This window comes from Diorhabda carinulata, chromosome 1 (genome assembly GCF_026250575.1).
Source record: "Diorhabda carinulata isolate Delta chromosome 1, icDioCari1.1, whole genome shotgun sequence".
Classification (NCBI taxonomy): Eukaryota; Metazoa; Arthropoda; class Insecta; order Coleoptera; family Chrysomelidae; genus Diorhabda; species Diorhabda carinulata.
In genome coordinates this window covers 5,809,331-5,835,324 of record NC_079460.1, presented here as the reverse complement: position 1 = coordinate 5,835,324, position 25,994 = coordinate 5,809,331, and the positions used below count along the sequence as shown (strand labels likewise).

Sequence of the window (25,994 nt, the reverse complement as noted above, 5' to 3'; positions counted from 1 at the left end):
AATATTTTACCTCCAAAATAAAAAAAAGAAGAAGTCATTGTTACTATTAACTAATTCAAGTAAATGTAAGAAATATTATAAGTTAACTTTTAAGAAGATATACTACTGCATTTTACTTTATGATGCGCTTGAGAGTTATGCAATGTCTCGTAGTATAAGCATTAAAACATATTTAAGATGATTCTACAATTTTCTACGTATTGTGTAATTCCAAATAAATCATAAAAATAATATTAGCTACTGTCATATTCGTTTAAAATGGTTTTATCATGCAAATGTAGAACTGTAAAAGTATTTTGAAGTGTCTCAAGTGTGATTTTTATTGTATACTCTTCATACTTAGCAAATTATTTTTGTACTTAGTTGCACGTAATACTTCTATAGTTATTTATAGATATCATTCAAACTATGTATAAATATATGTAATTTCTATCTATCCTTAATTACTCATTGATTTTTCAACAAGCGATATCTATGAGATGTCTTCAAGCAAGTTGTCAATTTGTTAACGTACTACACTCAGTAATCTCGCTCCTAGAGAAAAATTCAAAAATATTCTCAGCCACGCTACTTGTTTTAGGGATACCAGTTTGTAAGATGGTTTTCAACTTAACGCCTAACTACATTTTAAATAAAACAACTTTGCCAAATGAAGTTATTTAATACTTGTATTATTTGTGTGAAAACTGTACTCATGGAGAATATTGTGGACTGCAAAATTTTAAATAAATGATATGCAAATAGTAATTTGAATCATAAATATTTTCTGGAATTAGAAATTGCCCGTTTGGTGATATTGGTTCCGTTAAATAAATGTCACCCATATAAAATAACTTTTTGACGATTTCGACAGAATTAGATTTTGTGAAACGATGTCTACCGGAAGGTTTTGGATTTATGCCTATGTGGAAATTTATGTTTCCAAGTCAAAATTTCATAGCTTTGAATAATAATAAATCAGCGAAATATTGATTATATATATGGATTCAGAAATCGAAGTAAATTTATCATAAAATAGAACCAGTAAGGATTTTCCCTTTTAACTCTCCAACATTGAATCCATGTTTATTGGAAGGTGATAACTGTAAAAATCGATATAAAGACAAACTATTTTTAACTCCAGGTAAGCAATGTGCAGTGAGTTAAATCCATAACTTGTTTTATACAGCATGAAGAACAACTTGTAAACGGAAAACTTTTCTTGCTCGAAACAAAGTAGAATGAGTATATCTTCCATGAATTAAGATTGGAGTATTATGTTTTCAATATCAGATTAACAAAATTGTGATATTACATAGTAGGATTGAATGCAAGTTACCGTTACAGGTAAAACCTTAAAATTCAATGGTATTACACACAAATTTCAGTAGTTCATAGTTTAATTATTGAAAATGATTATTCCATTAAGTGAATTATATTGAATTAGAAAAAGTTCAGGCGAGAATAATATGTTAAAAAGCCACAAAAAAGACACTAGAACATATGCAGTAGATTTACATAGTGGAATAAGATCAAAAGATCATTTATACTCAGGCAGATTGGCAAAAATAAAATAAAGCATAAAGAAACGTGCTTTATATAAATATTTGGTAAAAGCATTTAACACCTATGGAGAGAAAACATTTCTAGAATACTGTTGAAAAGGAGAAAAGATATTAATGCTGTGGCAACATTCAAAGCTATGTCATATTAATGTAGTATGAGGAAATGTTAATAGAATTTTCAATATATTTTCATTTCAATTCCAATTTCAATATATATATCAGGTTAAGCAATTAAGACGACTTCCCGCGTAATAAAGAAGACCTCCCGCTCATTTAACGTATAAACCACATATACGAATATTTTTACTATCAACTGTAGTTCTGTTATTTACATTATACATAAGTAAAGTGTTTCCATTATTAAAATTCCAATAAACAATAAATTGTTTTCCTTGTAAAGAAGAAAAAACCCTAGACAACCAAGAAATTCCTACATTTTTTGGGGGCTCAACCGGGATAAATATGAATCAAATGTGATCAATCGGGACGAATTGGAATCAAACGACGTTAAAAAGGCACAAAAATGAGGTGAACTGTAGAACGACGTGGAAAACACTAGAACGACTTAGACGTGTCAAAACAAACCGAGGGCTGCACACCTCAAACTTTCAATAGACTTTCTGTAGTTAAATTGATTATTAGAGTTGTACCCAATCGCAGAACATTATAAAATAATGTAAGATATGGTGCCATTAGAATATTCACTCAACCATTGAGTGGCGTTATGAAGGTGTTACGAGAAACGAGAGGGGTAACCTGCTAATTTAAAAGAAGACTACACTGTTCATATTCCAAGCTGATTTACCCGAGGTTGCTGGAGCCGGAAACAAGTAAACTTGCCAGTTTAAACCTGGAGGAAGCCTGTGGTGAGAAGTATTTTTTTTATTGTTTGAAGTCCACGAACTATTAACTTGGCTAGTGATGAGTGGGTACGTTTTAAAACTTTTAGAGAATAATTTATTTTTTTTGCTTTAAAAACGAGATATTTTTTTTTGTACAACATAATATTTGTCTTCTGAGCAGAAAGGTACAAGATGAAGTTTTAATTGTATCGTTAAAAAAAAGAAAACTCTGTATATACATAAGTTTAATAGTAGAAATAATAGTTCACATATTTGATTAGACACATGCCTGATTTTACAATAACGCAGAACTGTTGACTGAACTTTCTACTTTACGTTCTAAACTCTTCAAATTTTTTATATATTTGGGGTAGAATAAATCTTATTATTTTAATCATGACAACGTTAGGTTCTGTAGGTACAATTGTATTTGTTTTTCTAAAGACTGTGAATCAAGGAGAACTCGTAATGCTTTCATTAAAGCCTAAGAGACATGATGAGACGGTGCAAGAATACATTCAACGAAAAACTGAAACTTTATGAGTGGATAAAGAAGAGAAATGCTCATGGACGAACTTTTAAAATAAGGAAAGAGTCATTTAGAAAAAATGAAGAATCTATCGAAAAGAAACATCAAGAGAGAGATACCCAAGACCTGCTTCAACTGTGGAGCTCGAGGACATAAATCCAAACTTCGAAGGGTACGCAGTGTTTCAGCTGTAATAAATATGGCCACGTGTTAAATAAATGTCCGAATAAGAACGTTGTAGAATCTAATGCTGGAAATTATAACTTGAATGTAATAGAAACTCAACCAAAAAAGCCGTTAATCTGAACATAGGAGGAGTAAGGATTTCAGCTGTTTTTGATACTGGGAGCGATGTTTGTACGATCAGAGAAAGTATTAGGCGAAAATACCAGAGTGAAAACACTTGGATCATTTAGTATTCAGGCTGAGATCAATGATGAAACGTTCGATCTGAAATTCCATGTAATTTCCGAAGTAGCTACATCCCATCGGGCCATAATTGGAAACAAAATTTTGAAGCAAGCGATTGTTAACATCATACGATGGTTTAGTAATATACATAAGACGGAAGAATACTCAATAATGCACATTATGGTAAATGAGAAAAATGTGCGGAGAAGATGTATCACACATAAAAAACACAAGACATAGGGAGGACGTGTAGAAATTAATAGACAACAATAAACCCCTAAAAACAAAGAGAACGAATATTGAGATGAAGGTTATACCGAAAAGCGAAAAGCTGTTTATCGGCGACCTAGAAGACTATCAGCACCCGAAAAAGAAGAAGTAGATAGACAGATAGATGAATTATTGAAAGATGGAATAATCAAACCAAGTTGTTCGGATTTTGCTAGTCCTATTGAACTAGTGGGAAAGGATGTCCCAACCAAAATTTGTTGCGATTATCGCAAATTAAACAAAAATATAATACGCGATAGATTCCCACTTTCCCTTGTCGAAGATGTCCTAGACAGCTTACAGCGATCAGCGATATTCAGCACCCTTGATTTGGAAAATGGATTTTTTCGTGTGCCTGTAGAAGCTAACAGCACAAAATATACTTCTTTTGTAACGCCGAATGGTCAGTAAGAGTTTACGAAATATCCATTTGGAATGTGTAGTAGTCGATTTTCAAGCGATTCATCGCTCATATCTTTAGGGAGTTGACTGCTAGAAAGTATGTCATATACTATATGGACGATGTTATCATCTTGAGCGCGAACGAAGAGGAGGGGATAGAAAGACTAAAACTTGTATTAAAGATAGCTGAAGAATATGGATTAGAAATAAAAAAGAAAAAGTGCCAACTGTTGAAAAACAAAATTTTTGGGATTCATAGTAAGTAACGGAACAATCCAACCAAAGGAAGCCAAAATTCTAGTAAGATTTCAAGAGCTGAAGAACCAGAAACAAGTTCAATCATATTTAGGCCTAACAGGATATTTCAGAAAGTTTATTGCAGGATATGTCCATATCAAAAAACCTCTAAATGGCTTACTCCGCAAAGGCGATGAATTTAAGTTTGAATCACCACAAAGAGAAGCATTCAAAACTTTAAAGGCGAAACTTATTTGTGAACCGGTGTTGCATATTTATCAACAAGGAGCTTATACCGAACTACACACCGATGCAAGTATACATGCTTATATGGAGCATGCCTTTTGCAGCGATCTAGTGACGATTCGAAGTTGCACCCGATATTCTACATAAGTAGAAGGACGACCCCTGCAGAAATGAAGTATACAAACTATGAGCTGTAAGTACTTGCCATTATTAAAAGTGTGAAGAAATTCAGAATCTACTGCCGAAATTTAAAATAGTTACAGATGCATTCACAAAAACCATGGAGAAAAGGGACCTTATGACGAGTTGCACGATGGGCCCTGATGCTAAAAGAATTCCAGTATGTAATTGAGCATAGAATAGGTACACAGATGACTCACGTGGATGCTCTTAACAAGAATCCCGTAGTACTGACAATAACTACGGAGTGCGGTATTATATATAAGATTTTTATTTAGAGCATGATATATAAATATGAGAATGGATTAAAATTACTTGTCGTTCCAAAGAACATGCAGACTGAAATAATAACAAAAGCCCACGAGATAGGACATTTTTCAAAGGAAAGAAGAAGAAGTAAATAAGGAATTTTACATACCAAGACTAAAAGAAAAAATAGAAGCGATTAAAAATAACTGTATACCTTTCATATTAGGGAATAAAAAGAAAGGAAAGAAAGAAGGAATGCTTGACCAATGAAGTCAACAAACAAAAATTATCTGCATATATTTGTGGTAGCTGATGACTTTTCCAAATTTGTGTGGCTTAACCCCACAAAATCAACCACGACGAAAGAAATGATATGTTGTCTTGAAAAACAACATTACATATTTGGAGACCTTCAAGAATAATATCTGACAGAGGATCCGCGTTCCGCTTTGAAGAATTCGAATCATATTGCCGAGAAGAAAATATTGAACATGTGTTAACAACTTGCGGAGTCCCACGAGGTAATGGGAACCTTATATCCGTCTTGATAAAAATCAGTTTGGAAGATCTACGAAAGTGGTACAAATACGTCGAAAAAGTACAGACTGCCTTATTAGCGAAGGTACCACACACTTTGAAGTACTAGCGGGTGTTAAATATAAAAATAAAGAAGAAGTTAAAATCAAAGAAATCGTAGAAGACATGATAATAAGAAATTTGATGAAGAAAGAGACGAAATACGCAAAAGAAATAAAAAATAAATATTAAAAGTGCAAAATGAAAATTAAAAAGGTTACAATTTAAGGAGAAAGAAAAATGATTTGATTGCCAGAACCCAGTTTACATTTGATCTAAAATTGAAAAGTAAATTTTCAGGTCCTTACGAAATTGTTAAGGTTAAGGAAAATGATAGATATGATGTTGTTGAAATCGGAGATCACGAGGAACTCAACCGAACGACAATATGCGCTGAATACATAAAACCGTGGGCCAACATTGAAAGCGATGAATCCGAAGCGGATTATGAGCAGGATGGCCAAATGTAAGATAGAGATTATTGCTTTACTCCATCCTACAGCCACGTACGAAACAAAAGTTCTCTTCAGCAGCCTAATAGCTGACAATAGCAGTAGAGTCAATCGGGAGTAAGACGTTACGCTATCAAGACGACTTCCCGCGTAATTAAGATGATCTCCCGCTCATTTAACATATAAACCACATAAACGAATACTTTTACTATCAACATTAGTTCTGTTATTTACATTGTACATAAGTAAAGTGTTTCCATTGTTTAAATTCCTTGAATAAAGTGTTTTCCTTGTAACCGGCGCGGCGTTTTAAGAAGAAAAAACCCTAGACAACCAAGAAATCCCTATATAGATATAAGTATAAATTTCTACAATTTCTTAAACATTTTATATATGTTTATTCTTCTAGATGTTCTTGATTTTAGGTCTCTTCTGTTTCAAAATTAGTTTTTTTTTAATAATTAAAACGAAAAAGCTGTAAATGATAAAAAACCTGAATAATTTAAGTAAAACTTGTAGCTCTAAGAAAAATTCATTTTTCTTAGTAAAACAAATTTCTATTTTATTTTTATTTTGATATTCATGATGTACGTGATTAATATAAATATACAAATTGTCAGTATCAATATTATATTTTGAAAAAAATTGAAATAAGTTAACTTCAATTTTTATCTTTCTTTTATTAGGTTACAGATCGATCTAAAATTAAGAACATTTAGAAGTATATATATATATATATATATATATATATTCCGCCGTTCTTCAAAGGGGAAAACAACTACTTTCCTGGCTAATGCCTCGACGAATATTGAATTACCCCTCTGAAGAGCTTATTGTAATCAATTTTTAAAGGAAAAAATGTGAACATACAATATGTAAGTAATATTAAGACTATCTGCGAAAATCTCATAAACACTATCATATCTAAGTGAGTAATATCTCTATTCAAATTGAGGATGATCATGAGTGTGATGAACTGATCGTTCTATTTTCAATATAGGCCTTTTCAGCCATAAAAGTTTTTCTAGAAAATAAGATTTTCTAGAAAATAATATTGAGACTGAATTAAGGTTACTCAAATCATCAATATGTTATGGATTCGAAATCACTGACACATCTCTATTGTTTCTTTTTATCTAAATTAATAAAATCTCAATTCAGCAGTGAACTTCTACAATAACTTTGATTGGGAGGAAATGTATCGCAACAGACAATTTCAAAATTTAGTGTCGGTGGTACATTATGTTCAGTTTCCTAAAAAAGTGTTGATAAACTATTTTTCGAGCATTGCAGTCTACTTGTGTATAAAGTAAGTAGTGTTTTTGTTATTTGAGTATTAAGCAATGCTTTGAGATCAATCAAAATGCACTTCTAGTCAAGCAAGAACAAAGGAAAAGCGTATAAACTTTTAAAGATGCTACTGACGATATAGAAATAGAGAAAGGTGAAATAGTAAATGCAAGAAAATTTGTATTTTTGTCATTGTCACACGTGTTGTGACGTTTTTGTATACGTTTTTCACATTTGAAGCTTTTCTTTTGAAAATCGTCAGGGGCATTATATGTGATCTAAAAAGCAACTCTTGATTGAGCAGTTTTATTGGAGAAATCTTACTTCTTTTTTCTTTTTCCTGCGTCCAAAACCCGGCTGCAATAAAGTTTACATATTTTAACATTGGAAAGCACACATCTTGCTGCAAGTTAGCTACTCTTTGTCACATAATTTGAACAAATTTTGTCACAATAAAACATTTTAGCTATAGTGGTCGAGTAGGTGTGTGGAAAAAAAATGATGGAAGATACAATAATTATATTTATAAACCCGATAAATAATTTTATTACTCACCTTCAAATTCCATAAAAGTTTTGTAATATACAGTTGATCTATTGGAAATAACTTACATATAAAAGGTAGAACAAATATATTCTGATAATGATGGCTTCAAAATAATTTTAATTGACTTTACTTACCTTCACGTAGATTTTGATAGAAACAATGTGTAGATAAGAACCTAAATAAAATGTCATCAAATAGCTTATTACCGTTAACTTATTACAGTTAATTTACTTGTTGTGTTCAACTGAGGCCAAGGCGGATGCACGCCTGTTGTCAGGAAATAATTAGTATTTTTATTCAGTTTATAAATCAACTAATATGACACCGGTGGTTAGGTCTTATTCCTGATAGATGGAATGTATTCAGAGCTGAACAAGGGGCGCCTTGTCATAGCTGATTACCCATAACTGAGTAGAATTCAGCAGAATACGCCCGTTGCTCGATATCAGAAAAGTATTTGACATAGCATAATTGACCGAACACACGAATTGGAAACTATTGGTGTTTTCAGCTATCATTTTAACCATAAACCAAAGATTTTCAGATCAAATTTAAGAGTTCAGAAGCACCAAAGTAGAAATAACGCAGGTTTCGATTAATTTATCAAATTTGTATACACTGTACTTTAGTAACTTTCTTTTGATACAGGATGTGCTTACGGGGTTTTGCAAAGCTTGACTATTGAGTTATCTATATCGACAACGCAATGAGAGTTATATAGAGTGTATATAAATATACAACTGTTTTATTATCAATTGTAGGACAGAAAGCATATTCAATTACACTTTCTGCATGGTCTAAAGCACAAAATAAAACTATCAGACGCGATTTATATAGTAACTAAAGACTTCTCTTTCAGTAAAGTACCTTTAATATTGATTTCTTGGAAATAATTCAAAACAACACCATACGTCTAAATTTTTCATTTTTGTTACTTATTACTCTCCAATTCGTTTTTATATAGAACACTGGAATATATGTTAATAATATTGGACGTTAAGTAAGTGTGTGTTGGCTATAGTTAAACATGCCGATAAAATTGAATATCGACGTTAAAGTTGCAATTGTCTTCATTGTTGGAGATAATTAGGATATATGTAGGGACGTGACAGTTGGATGAACTTTGAAGATGAATAAATTTAAGCCATACAAACCTCAACTCCTAGACTCTAAGACAAGGAGATGTTGAACGAACATTCGAGTTTTGTGCGTTTATCGAAGGAGAATTGGCAGATGTTTATGACACCACAAATACTTTTCTCATATGAGCAACATTTAGATTCAATGGTTAAAGAACATACCTAGAATTTTTGAATAATCACTAGTCTAAATTTCTTTACGAACTATATTTTAATAGAATAAAGAAAAATATTTGAATTTGAAATTGTCATTGAAACACAAAAATTTTTGAAAAACAATAATCTTCCTGAAATCGGAATATCATGTTCGAAATCGGTATTCTGAAATAAGCAATAATAAAGGTGCTTAATTCATATATCACTAAAAAATATTAATAAAAAAAGCTTCCCATTTATATACAACGTCTTGAAATTTAAAACTTAAAATTATACCTTTTGATACGTCACGTTAGCTTCATTGTTACTGTAATTACTTGGAGAACTTACTCGAGCTAATTATTTATGAATCAACTCTTTAGGAATTTATTAACGGTCATCAATAATTTGTTCCTTCATTCCAGCAATACTTGCTGCTTCAATTTTATAAGTTACACATTCCAAGGTCATACACTATTATCTCGCCTATCAATTCACTTGAAAAAGTCACAACTTACTCTCTCTTTAATTATGTTTGTCAAAACAAATGGTTTGGAGAGTAAAGTATACCAGTTACTATGTATATACTTTATCGCAGTATTAGAGCTGTTGGCGTATTTCCATAGAGTCCACTATTAATGCTTGCTTCGACTGTAGATCACTGTCGTCAAGTTTGAACTGGAGTATTATTCATCAAATAATCGCAATTATGTTTAGGTGCGCTTATCTGCCATAGAAAGGCATGTCAAGAGACTGTTGAATATTCGTTTAGAGAGAGGGCTATTGGTTACAGGAGTCGAACACCATACAAACCAATTGAACTGCCTTGTTGCAATGTTGAGGCGTGGCCACCCGGATCACCAGATTTAAATCCCATCAAACATGTGTAGCATTTAGCTACAGGATCTCTGAATATATTATTAATTTTTCTTCTGTGTAAATGTAAATACAATTGTATGTAAATGTTATCATTTCATCCTTGATGTGAGGCTATCGCATTATTTCTTCAGAGAGTTACATTTTTAATGTCAGTAAGTTTATTCAACAAATTATTCATTAACCATACAATCGTCAATGATGGGAATATTTGAGTTGTCTTATTGTTTCTGTATTTTTGTTACATTGAGTATTAGTCACCAAAAATTTATTTCAGATGGTTCAATGTTTCACAATAATACGTATTTCAGATGAAATATCATTTGAACAGAAAGCTATTGTTTCTATTTTAACTATTCCTGTTCCGCAACAAACATCCATTCTATTGTTCACAGGAGAATATTAAAATATACTTTGAATGAAAGATAGCTACAACTATTATAAATATACCAAATGAAATGAAGAAAAGCTTTATTAAATCTACAATTATTATTAGGTAGTATATATTTGTTTTATAAAATGTCTTATTGTGACAAAATTAATATGTATAGAAGGCACTAGAATTTTTATTAAACCCTGAAAATTAACTGCTTACAAAGTAGGCATTGTTTAAAACAGCTAAGCGATAAATGAAAGGAACTTGAAACCAAAAGCATGCAATAAATGATGGTTTTGATTACATAGATAATACATCTCTAATACTTCTAAAATAGAAACATATAATCTGTAACTGTTTGGCAAATATTATCAAACTGTAATTGGAGAAAGAAATTTTACAAGAATTTGCAACAAAAGAACAATAAAGTACGAGGTATTTTATAAGAAATGTGCAGTATTATTTAATTTAATAAATATTATTACATGAAACAGATTACCCTTGCCTGTATTGTTGCTATGCAAAAAACGCAAATTCAAATTCAAAGTTTCAGCATGAGTTAAATTAACACGAATCAAGTCAGCTCCACCTTATACAACTATATGTGAATAACTTGTTTACGTCAATTAATATAATATAAAAGACCATATTAAATGAAATTTGCTTAGTTCTTAGAGAAAATAGGTACAATTCGAAATTAATTAATATTTTGAGTCAAAATAAAAGCAGATGGATGTATTCTTTCCATTATAGGATCATCAGTTGATATTCAAAGCTATGAAGCAAAGGAATATTGCTTTGCAGTAAAGGAGAATAAGCGATCACTCACTAGTAATGCGTTTCTATATTTGAGTAGGTTTTATGAAAATGGGAGTGGAAGAATTGTTAGGAAGGAAGTCACTATCAATCGATAACTTTGACATGACCATAACCCGAAGGAAAGTTTACTCTTCTTACATACAAATAAAGATATATCATTATAGAGAAAGCTCAATTTACGATGATTCATCACAAGTAGGCAAAACCATATTATTCAATCTTTTACACGAGGTATTTTCTGTGAAAAACCGAATCCAAAATCTTCTCGAAGATAAAGTCAAACTTTTAAATTGGGCGGTGTTTTAGCAGATATTGTGATGTAACTATAAACATTAATTCCATCATTATTTAGAACTAAAATATGATAGGTGAGCTACAACACAGCAATAATAATTTGTGCATCAAGTAATATCGAAAAATTGTCACATATTATTCTTAGAATAATATTGTTATAGAAAAAGGCAGGATTCTTCGTAGTTCATTTCTACTCGTTCACATTTCTTCGTTTGCTCTATTTATAATACAAAATTATTCCGACTATTCTGAAGTGTCCGATTCTAATGACTTCGAATTTAAGTTCGATAACGTTCTGGGAGAAAAATCTAGAAATCTATTTTTTTAAACAAATAGTACTTCAATTCAACAGAAAGGAATTTTTGGCATCTTTTGAAATAAACCCAATGTTAAACTGAATTATTTTCCAGAGGTTAGAAAAAAGAAGAGAAACAAGTAGAGAGAATAGAAAAAGGTTAGTTTCTACAGATCGACTTTACTTGCACACATCCATAATGATGATTAGGTGCCAGTGAAAAAAGAAAAGTCAGAATTTATTTGTAGGATTTTACAGTAATAGCCGAGAGTTGAGAAATGGACATTTTTTTTACCAGTTTATATCTGTGATATTTTAACTGTATTTTAAAGACAAGCAAAATCAAAACAGAGGATCCTGTTTTAGAATAGAAACCCAAACATCAATTTCCAACATTGTATATAATTGCGTATCTTTGTGTACATTTCAAATTTGATTCTCAACAACTTTTACTATGGCATTTGTTGATTAATCATCGTAAGTCACTGCATACAACTTTTCTTATTCCCTATTATCATACTGATATTCGGGTTTTTTAAATAGTTACTACTTCCTTACACATATAGTTTGATATTCATTACAATCTTATCGCTAAAAAATGGATACTGATGGTCTGAAACTAAATCTAAAATCAATAATAACTTTCGGGTTTGTCTATTTTGTAGATTATGCATTATCTAGATACTTGTCAGATAAATTGAGAATATTAATTATATATTTTTTCATTATTCGGATTGAATCTAGTTTTAATTCCATGTTTAAGAAAATTATGAGAGCGAATTTCAAGCAATGCCTTTATAAGAAACTCTGGTACCTTCTAGAAATACCTAAGTATCTAATTTCTATTGGTTATACCATAATAATCATGAATAACTTAATTTCGTATGTGACCGAAGCTCTGGTTCTTTTCTTCGTAGTTAGCTAGATTGTTGGTGAAATATGCACATTTATGTATATGTAAAACTATGTTCTGTGTGATAACATTGATGATTTTATGAAAAGTAGATTGCCAGGTACATAGACATGCAGTTTTGCGATATTCCAAGCAAACACATAAAGACGACTTTGGTTCAGACGATGGTACTTTGGAAAGTTTGAAATGTTTCCTCAATGTAATGTTCAAAATAATTTATAATAAGCCTAATTTGAAAAATATAATAAAGTTTGTACAGAACATTGAAAATCAATATACATTTTATTTTTAAAATGAATAATTTTCGATTCCAATAAGTTCATGTCCCAATTGGAAGGTTCACTTTGAATCGAGAGAGGGGAGTTAAGGTAGTCATTCGTTCATTGATCTAAGAAGTGATCCGATTCCGTGGTCTCAATCTACCTTTTCCAAGCAACGAATCAAACAAAATAAAATAAAAATGTGCGTAACATCGAGAACACTGTGGACACTAACACTACCGGCTCTGAGCCTAACCCTAAGCCCCTCTCTTGATAATGGCGTCAAAGTTGAAGCCAAAACGTTGTGAAGTTTCAAATTTCTAACGCGGTTCAACCTGTGAAGCAAGTGGAATATTTTCCTTTAATTTATACTTCCACCCCTACTTATTCCGCTAATAAGATATTGAGAATCAAAATTATTCAGCATATTTTTCCTTTCTTCCAGTAATTAGCAATTAGAGTTCTCGACATCAATCAAAAAGTCAAACTTCAAAGCAGTTATCAATTTTAATTATTTATAATGACATTATTTTTTTAAGAAGAATTTCAAGAATTTTCAAATCGTTATTTTGTTGACAAAATCCTTGTATATATTGTAAGGATAGGAGTTTCACAGGATGTTTTTCTTGTTAATGGATTATAATATTCTCTCTTCATCTAAATGTGGGATCTACTAGTTAGAAGTGCCAGTGTGAAGTTGGACGTCAAAAAAGTAAACCAGAGTTACGAAATAAATTAAAAGAAAAAGAATGTCCACTGAAATTGTGAAAATCGAAAAATTGGAGTATCGAGCCATTATCAAGTACCTGTATTTAAAAGAGTTAAGAGGTAAGCAGATTTACGAAGATATGCTTAATACCCTTGGTGATCAATGTCCTTCACATGCGACCGTGAAAAATTGGACTGCAAGCTTCAAAAGAGGTAAATTTTCCATTGAAGATGATGACCGATCGGGAAGTCCCTGAAAATATCGATGCAGTTCATGACATGATTTTATCAGACCGTCGTATTGTGCTAAAACGGGTATCTGAAGCACTGAATATTTCATACGAACGCGTTCATCATATCGTTCACGTCAATTTGGACATGAGAAAAATTGCTGCAAAATGGATCCCCGAATGTTTGAATGTTGACCAAAAGCGTGCAAGAGTAGAAGCATCGCGTTCAATCTGTGCTCGATTTGAAAACGATGTTGACTTCTTAAACCGAATTGTTACTATGGATGAGACTTTGGTATATTTCTACGATCCAGGAACAAAGCGACAATTGATGGAATGGCGACACTCTGGTTCTCCAAGACCTAAGAAATTTCGTGTCCAAAAATCTGCTGGAAAAGTTCTTCTTCAGTTTTATAGGATTGCTATGGAGTGATCATGATTGATTTTTTGGATAAGGGTAGAACAATAACTGGAGGTTACTATTCGACATTACTGACCACGGGACTTACGGGAAAAAATTGAAGAAATCGAGACGTAGGGTTTGAATCACTAGAACACCCCCCTTATTCACCACACTATGAATTGAAGTTTAAAATATAATGAGGACCAACTTGGTATCGCACATCATTCTGGATTTATTTTGTTTGTACTGTATTGTTCATTAATAATTTTCAATTTTTCCTAAGTAGTTTTGGTATAATGTTGGTATAAATTATTTTCCCAAATCCTTGTCAAATAATTTTTTTAATAGGGTAAAGAGAATACTTCATAGAGAAATATCATTTCCACAAATATTTACTCCAAATTGATTATAGTTTCTTTTTAATATATTGAAATTTGAATGAATTTAGCTTTCAGATCGAACATAAGGTATTAATAGTAGGAAGAAGGAATTCCAACTAGTAGAAAATGTAACTAATGGAAACATTCAAAAGCATGCTCGTCATATTTGGGACTGTTGTAAATTATTCATGTCACTTTTTCAGATTAATTTGGGGCGAGAAGAATGTTTTGTTTGAAAAATTAAATTCATTATTTGGAATGGAATGTCAAAGTTCAAAATAACTTTTTTTCACCAAACTTCGTGACAATGCTTATCTGTATTAACTATTCATATTATTTTTTTATATAAAAGGAATTCTTACATGTAAATAAAAATTGCAATAAAAAGTATCTACTAATCGATATCTATGGCGATTGTTGAATATAGATAAATGTCTGCAACAAATGATACAAACAGATAAAAATATAGTATTGTATTATAATTTTATATTATAAAATTGATTTATTATTTACCAATTTATTTATTATATACATATCACAATGTGTGTGTGTGATGATTCCCAAAGAACTACAGTAAAAATTAGTAGATTTCACTCATATCAACTTCAAGACGTTGTGTTAAATACGTATTGAAATTTGTAGTTTCAAACTTACAAAAATTCAAAAGCGCATTAAGAATCCTAAAAAATAGAATAATGGCGGCAAGATAATTTGTTTAAAATTAGAAATTGTAGACGTTCTAATAGACCCTATGGAGCAAGAATTGACATTTATGGTATAATAAACTACAGTTGTGTCAACAATACTAAAAATCTGTTTTAACAGGGGCAATGTTCTAAGGAAAACGCATTATATTACAAAATGCTAGAATCAAATATAATTTTGTATCTAGTGCCTTACCATGCGCTTATCATGAAGACATGACAACAGCTTTTTTGAAAATTAGTTTAGACAAAGGCCTCTACCTGATTTTTTATCACAGTCAGTAATCGTTATGGACAACGCGCGGCAACTACGTACGAGGGTTGCTACTTAAGTTTTGAGATATGGCAACACTGATGTCAATAAGTTAAATCTGAAATTTCCATTACAAGATTAACATTTTTAATGGTGAACATAATCATTCGTCTTGGTCAAAAAAATGGAATTAAATCGCGAAAATTTCCGTGCGATGACTTTTGGTGATGAAGCAGCATGACGAGCCACTGCGTTTCGCTAATTTTGCGAATTCAATCATAGTTGCACTTCGCTACGGAATTAGTTACGTGAAGGTCGTCCAAAAACGGCTGTTGTGTCAGAAAACATCGATGCTGTACATAAACTGATATTGCAAATAGTCATGTGACATATCAAGTGATTGAGGAATATTTGGGCATTATATTCACTTGTATACATTCAATATTGCGTGAACATTTGGATTTTGAAAAGATTTGTTCGTGTTGGATACCGCATAATTTGACAATCGCTCAAAAAAAATCTCATGTCGATTGGTGCAAAGTAATGCTGAAAAAATTAAATCCCGGTGCATCAAAAGATGTCTATAAGATAGTGACAGGCAACGAATCATAGATCTATGCCTATGAACCTGAAACTAAACAATAATTGACTGTATGGGTCGGTTGATACGTCCAAATCTCACGTATTAAGTGTAACTCAATCGGAATGGAACAAACTCTTCGACATTGGTTCAAATGCATGCAAAATTGTATTGATCCCAATGGCGAATATTTTGAAAAACAAGAAAGCCATATCCAATTAAAAATATTTGTTTTCATTTGTTTATCTCAAAAATAGTAATAGCAAACCTCGTATACTAAATAGCAATAGGAAAGCTGGAATAATTGATGTTATATCTGAATAACTATTTCGTCGACCAATCGTGCAAAAGGCTCATCAAAAAATATATTGACTAGATGTGCGAAGAACTAATGCTATTGAATATTTAATCCAATAGTGTTAATATGTGCAAACCAGAATTACTAAAATCTTATTAAACTTTAAAACTGGGTAAAGAGGTTATGAAAAGTTTAAGTTAAGACAATAGTTACGGTCTTTGGACGAATACCTATTTAGGTTGATTTGATGTGATAGGCGATAAATTTTCAATTTATTTGATTAAAAAAAAAAACATTTAAAATGACATCGATTTTATTGATTTTGGTTGCTATTCAATTGTTTTTTGAAATTGACATCCGTTCATAAAAGGTCAAGTTAGTTTAGGTTGTTCCAAATGAAGAATTATTATTAAATTTTTTCCAATGTGACAATTTGAACAGCCTAATATGTCAAAATTTGTGCTGAAGGTGCGTATATCATTCATATTAATACCCTATGTTTACAAATGCTATTGAAAAAATAATAATTATACTCTTTTAGAAGTCAGATTTACTTACATTATTTAATCATTGGGAGAGGTGATTCTAATTTTGATTCTCTTGAGACAGAACTTCATCAAACAGGTGAAGTTTATGGAAAATAAAGTTGTAGTTTCAAATATTATTGAGTGTAATATTTCACTCTAGCCTTTATTCATTTTTAATTTCATCAAAAGTCAATAAGGCAATAAGGAAACATTTCAGACGTTACCAGAAGACGCTACTATTTCTGGCCTAAGTGCTAGTAATGTAAGCATTTTCTAAAGCCAAGGTATATTTATTTTCACGCTTTTCTTCAAATGTAATTGGTTTTTTTTAATATTATACCGGTTTTACGGTTTTGAAAAAGGAGAAACTTCTTAAAATTTCCTCACGACTGTTGATTTTAAGAAGTCTGTTATTAAAAATAACATGTTTTTTTGCCAATAATATAATTGGAATAAATATACAAAATATTTAAATAAAAAAGTAATCGCTGATGTTTTGTATGTGAATGCGTTCTATCAACATCATCGTTTTTTCTAAATATATATTTTCAATCCAAATAATTTGATATTGAACAGAAATTTTTCTCTGAAATTTCGACATCCCCAAAATTTCTAATCTTCTCGTATCCTTCCTTTGACTTGATCAATTTAGACATAGATAATTGGAAGACGACAAAATATATACTTAATTTGAGGATGGGGGGAACTTATAAAGTGGAATTAATTAATAACATAAAAATCCATAAATTTGTGCCAGAATTTAGACAACTAATGAACAAAATATTGTCATCAAAATAATTAAATTTGAATATAATAAAACGATGATGCTGTAGTTTACAAGTTCAATTATGAATGGTAGAAAATGAGAATACATGTGAAACTACCGTACGTACAAGATGGTTTACATCGTTATACAACAATTGTCTTCAATTCGTTTATTTGGCGATGGATAAGTGCAAAAAAATATCTATGCGATAATTTCTATGTAAGATGTGAATTAATTATTTTTCATATTTATTAAAACGTACCTCTCCCTCAGCTCTTTTCTTTTCGAGTTCTTTCTGTTTGGCATATTCTTCTGCAATTCTAGCCTCAATAATCGCAAGTGACTCGCGTGTGAATGGACGGAATAAGCTGCGCTCCTCCTCAGAGAATGAGTCAGAGGCGACGGACATGTCTCCTCACGCCTAGGCCCCCACGATACCCTGAAAGAATTTAGTGAGTTTCAGAACAATTTTATCAACATACTTGCAGTTTTTTTTGTTGGCTATATTCATATTTAATATATCATAACTATTGAATTATTATAGCAAAAAAATGAATCACAAACACTCTTCAATATCATTCTGGGGGTTTTAAAGATGTTGACTTCTACTCGTATATCTGTTGGGGCAGTGTAGTGGTATAGAGGTACACATTACGTAGGTAACGATTAATAGTCACGTATATTTCTCGAATTAGGTGAATGATTAATATTTAATATTAGTAATAAGACATCTTACGTATTGGGGAAAGAGGTGATGGAGTGCTAAGGGAGAATGTATGAGAAAAAAAATGAGAATTCAATAGATAAATAGGATATATCAATGTACGATGTCATTTCGTCACCATTACTTTCAGGGTCATATTCAAAATTTCTAATATCTCTCAAATATTTTTCGAAAATTTTTACGCTATAAAAGCACGAATTTTATCCCAATTTCTATTTTCTTTCTTTTCAAATGTAGTCATGTTTGTGCTATTGTTTATTTTTATTGTTATTTGTCAGTGAACAAAATTTCTTGAGCTTCTTCTTAAATGACCCGTAACAATAATAATGTACAAGTTATAATAGATATTCAAAAACTGATGTAAATTGAAGCCAATCATAGATAACCAGCTTATAGTTTTCAGAAACTGAAGGTAAACCAAAACTTATTAACTACCTATCTATACTAAACTTTCCCACCAATGAACTTTCTTCCACAAAAGACAATTCCAATGGGAAAATACTCTTCGGCGGAAAATGTCACAATCATTCCTTAATTAATAAAGTATAAATTGAGCTGTGAGGAATAGGCCTTTTGTCGCTCACATTCAACAATCTCAATACATCCAAAAATTTATTGTTGGATACATATTTTAACAATTTTGCATTATTTATAGATTTCAGTTTACCTTCAGTCTTTGAAGAAGATAACTTGGTTATCGAAACGCGCGAATCAATGAAAACTAAATCTACATATACTATTCCATTAAAAAATTTCGTGAACATTCCAACGTTAAATTGATTACTATAAGCATTTCAGAAGGATGCGGACAAAGGGGAAGACTTTTAGCGGCCAAAAATTCGCGAACCAAAAACGGCGTGTTTTCACTATGAAGAAGAAACTCATTGGTCCTCTTTGCTAAGTTCTCGAACCCCTCATACCACTTAAAAGTTTCAAAAGTTGTTCACCATGGATATATTTTAACATTTCATGAGAGTTTGGTTTTTTTTCCAAATTGGAACAAAACACGATTAAACGAAAGCGCGTATGAAAGTATACTGACAAGTCGGAGAGGATACAAATTTATGACAGCTTGGGGTTATGAATAATACTAGTTGAAATAAACGCAGTGTAAGTAATTGCTAAAAAAAATTATTTACCTTATTTTTTATCACACATCGTATACTTAAAAATAGTTTTCAGCTTGAACACTCTGCAAAAAAGTGACATTTCGGGCAACTATAACTATAATTATACTTTGTAGTTAAAACAATGGAATCAAACCTACCTTGTACCATGGGCGCCCATACAAATGTTTCCCAGGGGGGGCAACGACAACCATGTGTTCTGAAAAAAAAAGGAAATAATAATAAGGAACATTTTGCAGTGGTTTGAAAATCGGTATTGAATACATAATTTTCAAATATCATTCAAATTGATTTATTGTGAATCATTATGCATTTCGTATGTATATTCACTTCTTGTTTTGTTTATTTTAATCTAGTCGTTATAATAAGCATTTTAGAGACCTCTCTTATTGAGATTTGTTATACATTTGACCGTATTTTTATTTAATTTATTATTAGCTAAATGGGTTAGGTTGTCTTAAGTGAATGGGAAAATGTTTTATATTCATGGCACTGTTTCTCATAATATAGGAAGCAAAAACTTTACTGCTGTTCAATTACATTTAATTTGGTTCCACGATGGCTCTTAATAAATTGATAAAAACAGTGAGAAATATTATGCTACATTACATTTTTATTTCAGAATAACGCCCTCGGACTTTCACGGTTTCATTTTAATAATTATATAATTCAATCATCATAAAATTCAAAAACTCCATAGAAAATTACAATGAAAGCTTCTTAAAATATAAAAAACTTCTGTTGTGTTATCGGGTCAAAAGATCATAAATGAAGAATAATTCATAAAAATATTTTAACATTAGCAATTTTATCTATTTCGTATTATCTAAATGTCATTAATTCATGTTTTTTTTGTTATTAAATTTCATAAAATATTCGAACGAAACCGAAACTAATTCATATAAAAATTATATCAGTTTTATATGAGATTACCTACTATTTTTGTATACCAGTACTCAGTACATTAACGACGTTGTTATTTAATTGTTTCTAATTAAACTTTCATCGCTTGCTTGCTGGGTGACCAGTGGTTTTTGAACCCAAGAGAAATAGTCAAAGTGGGACCACAAAACAAAGATACACCACCTTATAAAGTAGGTAAGTCAAGTTAGTAGGTTCTAGTTTACCTTTAGTCTCTGTGATGGTTTAATGGTAGTGGTAGTTTAATGGTAGTGTAAATAGTGTGTTCAGCAAAATTATAGCAGACAAAGGATTAATGGAAAGGTGGAAACGACCTTGGTAATGTATATTTTATCTTTTGGCTTTGTTAAATTGTTCATAACATTTGGGAGACAAAATAAGACATTATAAAATATGTTTTACAGACACGATTTCTGGAAATCGACCACGGCGACCAATAAAATTGACACTAAAAATAAAATAAAAGTGCTATCCATCTTATCAGCCTTCAAAGAAATTTTACAAATTGTTTAATAAATAATTTATACATAAACAAAGTATTCCCTTCATTGTGCTAATTTTTTATAATAAATAATACATCGCAAGGCTCGTTCGTGTATTAATGGCCATCATTACATATCCATTGAAGAAAACACTATTATAGGACATTATCCAATACCGCATTGTTCCAGTGTTCAAGGTACCTTTTGATTACTTAATTGGGCCACTCTCGGATAGTTGGAGTGAGAGAACTACAATTTTTTTCCTAGTCTTTGGTTTTAAGTATGTTTGAAGAGTAATACGTAACACATTCATAAGATATTATTGAATCGAAATAAATACAACAATAGAAACTACTTTATTTTTTTCAATGTTTGAAATTCAGTTCATTTGGTCCACAGCTTTTATTACCTCCTCGTTGAAAGAAAATTTACGACCTGTCAAACTTTTTTTCAGTTGAGGAAAGAGATGATAGTCGGACGGAGGCAAATCTGATTAATAAGGGGAGTGTTCTAGTAATTCAAACCCTAAATCTGGAATTTATTGCATGGCAACATGAGATTTGTGTGCAGGGGTGTTATCCTGCAAAAACAAAACACCTTTGGATAGCTTTCCGCGTCTTTTTTCTTTAATTTTTTCCCGTAGAGTGGTCAGTAATGTCGAATAATAACCCCCAGTTATTGTTCTACCCTTATGGCAATCTCAAAAAACTGAAGCAAGAACTTTTCCAGCAGATTTTTGGACACGAAATTTCTTAGGTCTTGGAGAACCAGAGTGTCGCCATTCCATCAATTGTCGCTTTGTTTCTGGATCGTAGAAATATACCAAAGTCTCATCCATAGTAACAATTCGATTTAAGAAGTCAACATCGTTTTCAAATCGAGCACAGATTGAACGCGATGCTTCTACTGTTGCACGCTTTTGGTCAACATTCAAACATTCGGGGATCCATTTTGCAGCAATTTTTCTCATGTCCAAATTGACGTGAACTATATGATGAACGCGTTAGTATGAAATATTCAGTGCTTCAGATACCCGTTTTAGCCCAATTCGACGGTCTGATAAAATCATGTCATGAATTGCAGTCCAATTTTTCACGGTCGCATACGAAGGACATTGATCACCAAGGGTATTAAGCATATCTTCGTAAAGCTGCAATTTTTCGATTTTCTGAATTTAGATGGACATTTTTTTTCTTTTACTTTATTGCTTAACTCTGGTTTACTTTTTTGACGTCAAACTTCACACTACCACTTCTAAGTTATTGTTCGTTGCTATGGTAACGCGATATTTTGTTTCTGCATGGAACTGGTCTAGGCTAACTAGATATCAATACATCCTCGTATATATTGGTCACCCACATTTGAATTACAATTCACTTTTCTATTTTGTAGCTATTTAATACCTGTCTTGATTCATTCATTTCTGCTCTGGACAGAATGCAAATTTCTTCTTCATGACTTTACATATTTAGAATCTCATTTAATGAAAAACTTAGTTTTACATTCAATTATTAACTTAATTGATATTTCTATTAAATTTTCCAGTGTATCAACAATGAGCTACATCGAATATCTGAATATCTGACGCTTCCAAAAAGGTTCTGAAATATTCTCACGCAATATGTAAGGCAGACGGAAGGATATGTGTAAGTGAAAGGAATCTAGGGTGCCTATTTTATAACGCACCACATATTTCTGCCACTACAGAAAATTTTCAAATTTTCAAAGCCATGTCACATTTATTTTTGAAGCAAATATTTTGTAGGCAGTTTTCAATTAAATTGAATCGACCATCTAGCAGGAGCGCTCATCTAGAATCGATAGTCTCGAGTTATTTAAAATCAATTCTTTATAAAACAGAGCTGTGCGACTTGGAAGATGCGAAGAGAAAATTAACAGAGACTGTTTTACTGTTTAAAGAATAAAAGATGGGACTTTTCGAAAATTTAATAGAATAAGTTACTTTGTATTAATTTTTTTGTTATTATTCGATTTCTCCAAAAGAACTAGAAGAAAAGATTAGGTTTAAGCTACTTTTAAAAGAACATCTGCTAGGGGGTTAATGAAATTTAGCTAAAAACAGCCATAAACAGCCCCATTTGAAAACGAGTTTTAACTTTTCGCATATTTTTCGATTTCCTATAGGGGCTAAAATATATAGGTAGTAAGTAAGTTGATATCCGTATAATTTAATGATTATTGTCAGAAATGATCTCTTCAGCATTATCATTAGTAATATTCTCAATAAACATGCAGATAATACTCGACTATTGTGATTTCTTCAATAAATATGGATAATAATCATTGGCCTAAAGTTTTTTGTCAGTACAATATTTGACGTTAATGGTGAAATATTTTGATAAAATTATATATCTGTTCTATATACATCACAAATGTACAAGGTCCTTCACGACGAGCTGAATCGATATGCATATGGGAAATTAGTGTTCTGAAAATTTGCTTGCTTGGGTTTTCCGAACTGCTCGTTTCGGCTAAAATAATTTCAGTTTTCCAAAACTTTTTGGAATCTATGCGAAATTTCAATATAACTTTATTTATGCCTAAAATAGCCAAAAATTTAGAAAATGTTAAATAATTAAAAAATGGTGGACTTTAGGCATACGATACCTTAAATAAAGTTATATTGAAATTTCGCGTAGATTCCAAAAATTTATTAAAAACCATAGCATTCCGTTTGAAATAACGAAGTTTGGGTCCTTTTCCGGTGTAACCGAAAGTTTCAGAAAACTGAAATTATTTTAGCTGAAACGAGCATTTCGGGAAACCCAACCAAGCAAATTTTCAGGACACTAGTCCCAGTACTTTCCCATATGCATATCGATTCAGATCGTCGTGAAGGACGCTGTATTACAATAAGCATTTATATGCCAGTTCATATTTGTGAAATATTGTATAATACAGAATTTCCTGAATAAAATTCATAGTAGTATTATCCAAATTATGGAGTACCACATAAATAACGATTTTTAATTGAACATATAGACACGCACAACTTTCTATTTTCTTTCAATCCAACTTTACATAAAATTTTGAATTCCCTTCCGTTTATTTACTCGTTTCCGGATTATAACTAATAACATTTGTAATGTTATATATGGTTTTATATCGACCTAATGGCAACAGCGTTGCCCACAGGAATTCAGATCTTGAGAGTCAGTAGCGCATGACGCTACAGTATTTGTTTTATCGATTACAGATCAAGAGAAAGATAGACGACTGACCGATGTATGTAAGTGAAAATAAAACTAATGAAATACGATGGTATCTACTATTTATCAACTATATTTGTGTCAAACATTTACGAAAACAATTCAGGGTTGTGGATACCGAATCTATTTTTATATTTTTCCAAGTTTCTTAACACATTCGCATGAAATTTTGTAATGGTTCACTAGGATAAGAATCTTCCCAGGAGCCTCTGTTCAGTTTTCATGTTTATTCATGAGAATACTTGAAAAATTTGGAGCAAGCAAATATTTTTCTCAAGAAAATTTAAAATTATTTTTTATTCCATATAACAGAAGATATGAATAAAGTTGCTTCAATATTGTAACTAATAATGAATTGCGAAACAACTGATGGAGAATACGACAGAGCACGCTTTGGAATTTACTCCATAAATAGAGTTTAGTCTGTATTTCCTACTTGTTTTCTTGTCGACAGACAATCTTTGTAGTTTATCTTAATCCGTTGCTGTGTGTTTCATTAAAATCAACTGATGTAAAATAATAAATAATTTCCAAAGGAAACTTGAAGACTGAGCTGGAAGAAAATGGAATAAAGGAAATTCTCGTGCTTCAAAAATACTTATTTTTTGGTCATTAATATATAAAGCTCAAATTTAATTAATTTGAAATTATCTCAATAATGCTACTTATCAATATCTAATTTAATTATTTGAAAAACTGTAACATATATATTAGACAATGCATTTTCTTTGCAATATCAATCTGCAATAAATGAAACCGTTTGGCTCTGTTTTCAAATCAAATAGACGGAAAGTCAAATTATCAATTATCTGTAGTGTTTTCTGGCGAAGTACGGAAATATTTCGCGCTACTCGTTTGGCCACTTTCCGTTCAATTGTTTCAGGAAGACGTCAATTAGGATTGGGTATTTCAGTTTGGTTAATCTATTTCCTATTTCCCAGTAATTGCTTATATTAATGAATCAATACACTTTTCATTCTTATTCACAGAAAAAACATAATATTATGAGTGGAATACACCCCCGGCTTATACTACACTACGATAATGAACGTTATCATATAGAAAGAAACTGGGTCCGAAAAACATCGAATGATGAAAAGTCAGCGTGATCCCTATCGAAATGCAATGGCAAACCGTCGAAAGTATAGTGCCAAGTATAGCCTATAGAAATAGACATTCGGATGTTTTTATTTGTAATAAATGGAGAGCAATGTATATAATATAATAATGTATATAATATGAAATGATACCACATATTTCCGAACTTTCAATAATTGTTCTTTTTCATTAAGTGAATAAATGAAAAAACATTTTAAGATTTCATGTAAATAGAAACTTTATTTTGTCAATTCATCAAAGGTCAATACTAATCCGCAATTATAATATTTTTGAAAACGATATGGAGATTCTCGGAGCTTTCATAACTGTTTCATTATATCAAATGTTCGACGGTTTTCGAGTATAAATCAGTAGACCTGCGATGGAATTTCCTAGAAGTAGCTCTGATGTTACTATATTATGAATAATGTAGGTACTAAGCATATAATAGGTACAAGTGTTCGGTATGAATAAACTGAAACTTGTATTTCTTCAAACAAAGATAGAATAAGGTCGTAACTTGGGATTACCTAATTTCTCCCATGGTGTTAATTTTGAGATCGCTGTCTATGGACCAAAAGATAGAGGATCTCAACTAAACTTATTATCATGCGATAAAAGCTCTTCATAGTTAATAAATAATTATCATGCATCGTGGTTAAGCTTCATAACATATTTACGT

At 31.3% G+C, this 25,994-nt stretch overlaps 1 protein-coding gene across 5 annotated transcripts in view; it reads right to left on the bottom strand.

Annotated features, from left to right (window-relative positions):
- LOC130892064 (sodium channel protein para) overlaps nt 1–25,994 on the bottom strand; it is a 99,190-nt gene that overhangs the window by 56,134 nt on the left and 17,062 nt on the right. For 3 of the 5 annotated variants that reach the window (XM_057797320.1, XM_057797305.1, XM_057797297.1), the window contains 2 exons: nt 19,722–19,780; nt 17,993–18,169 (listed from right to left, as the gene is read on the bottom strand). In XM_057797320.1, the coding sequence (XP_057653303.1) occupies nt 17,993–18,139 (147 nt within the window). In that variant the 5' untranslated portion in view covers nt 18,140–18,169; nt 19,722–19,780. Of the gene's footprint in view, nt 1–7,552; nt 7,586–17,992; nt 18,170–19,721; nt 19,781–25,994 lie in introns of all 5 variants that reach the window. The other 2 variants (XM_057797285.1, XM_057797313.1) reach the window with 1 other exon arrangement.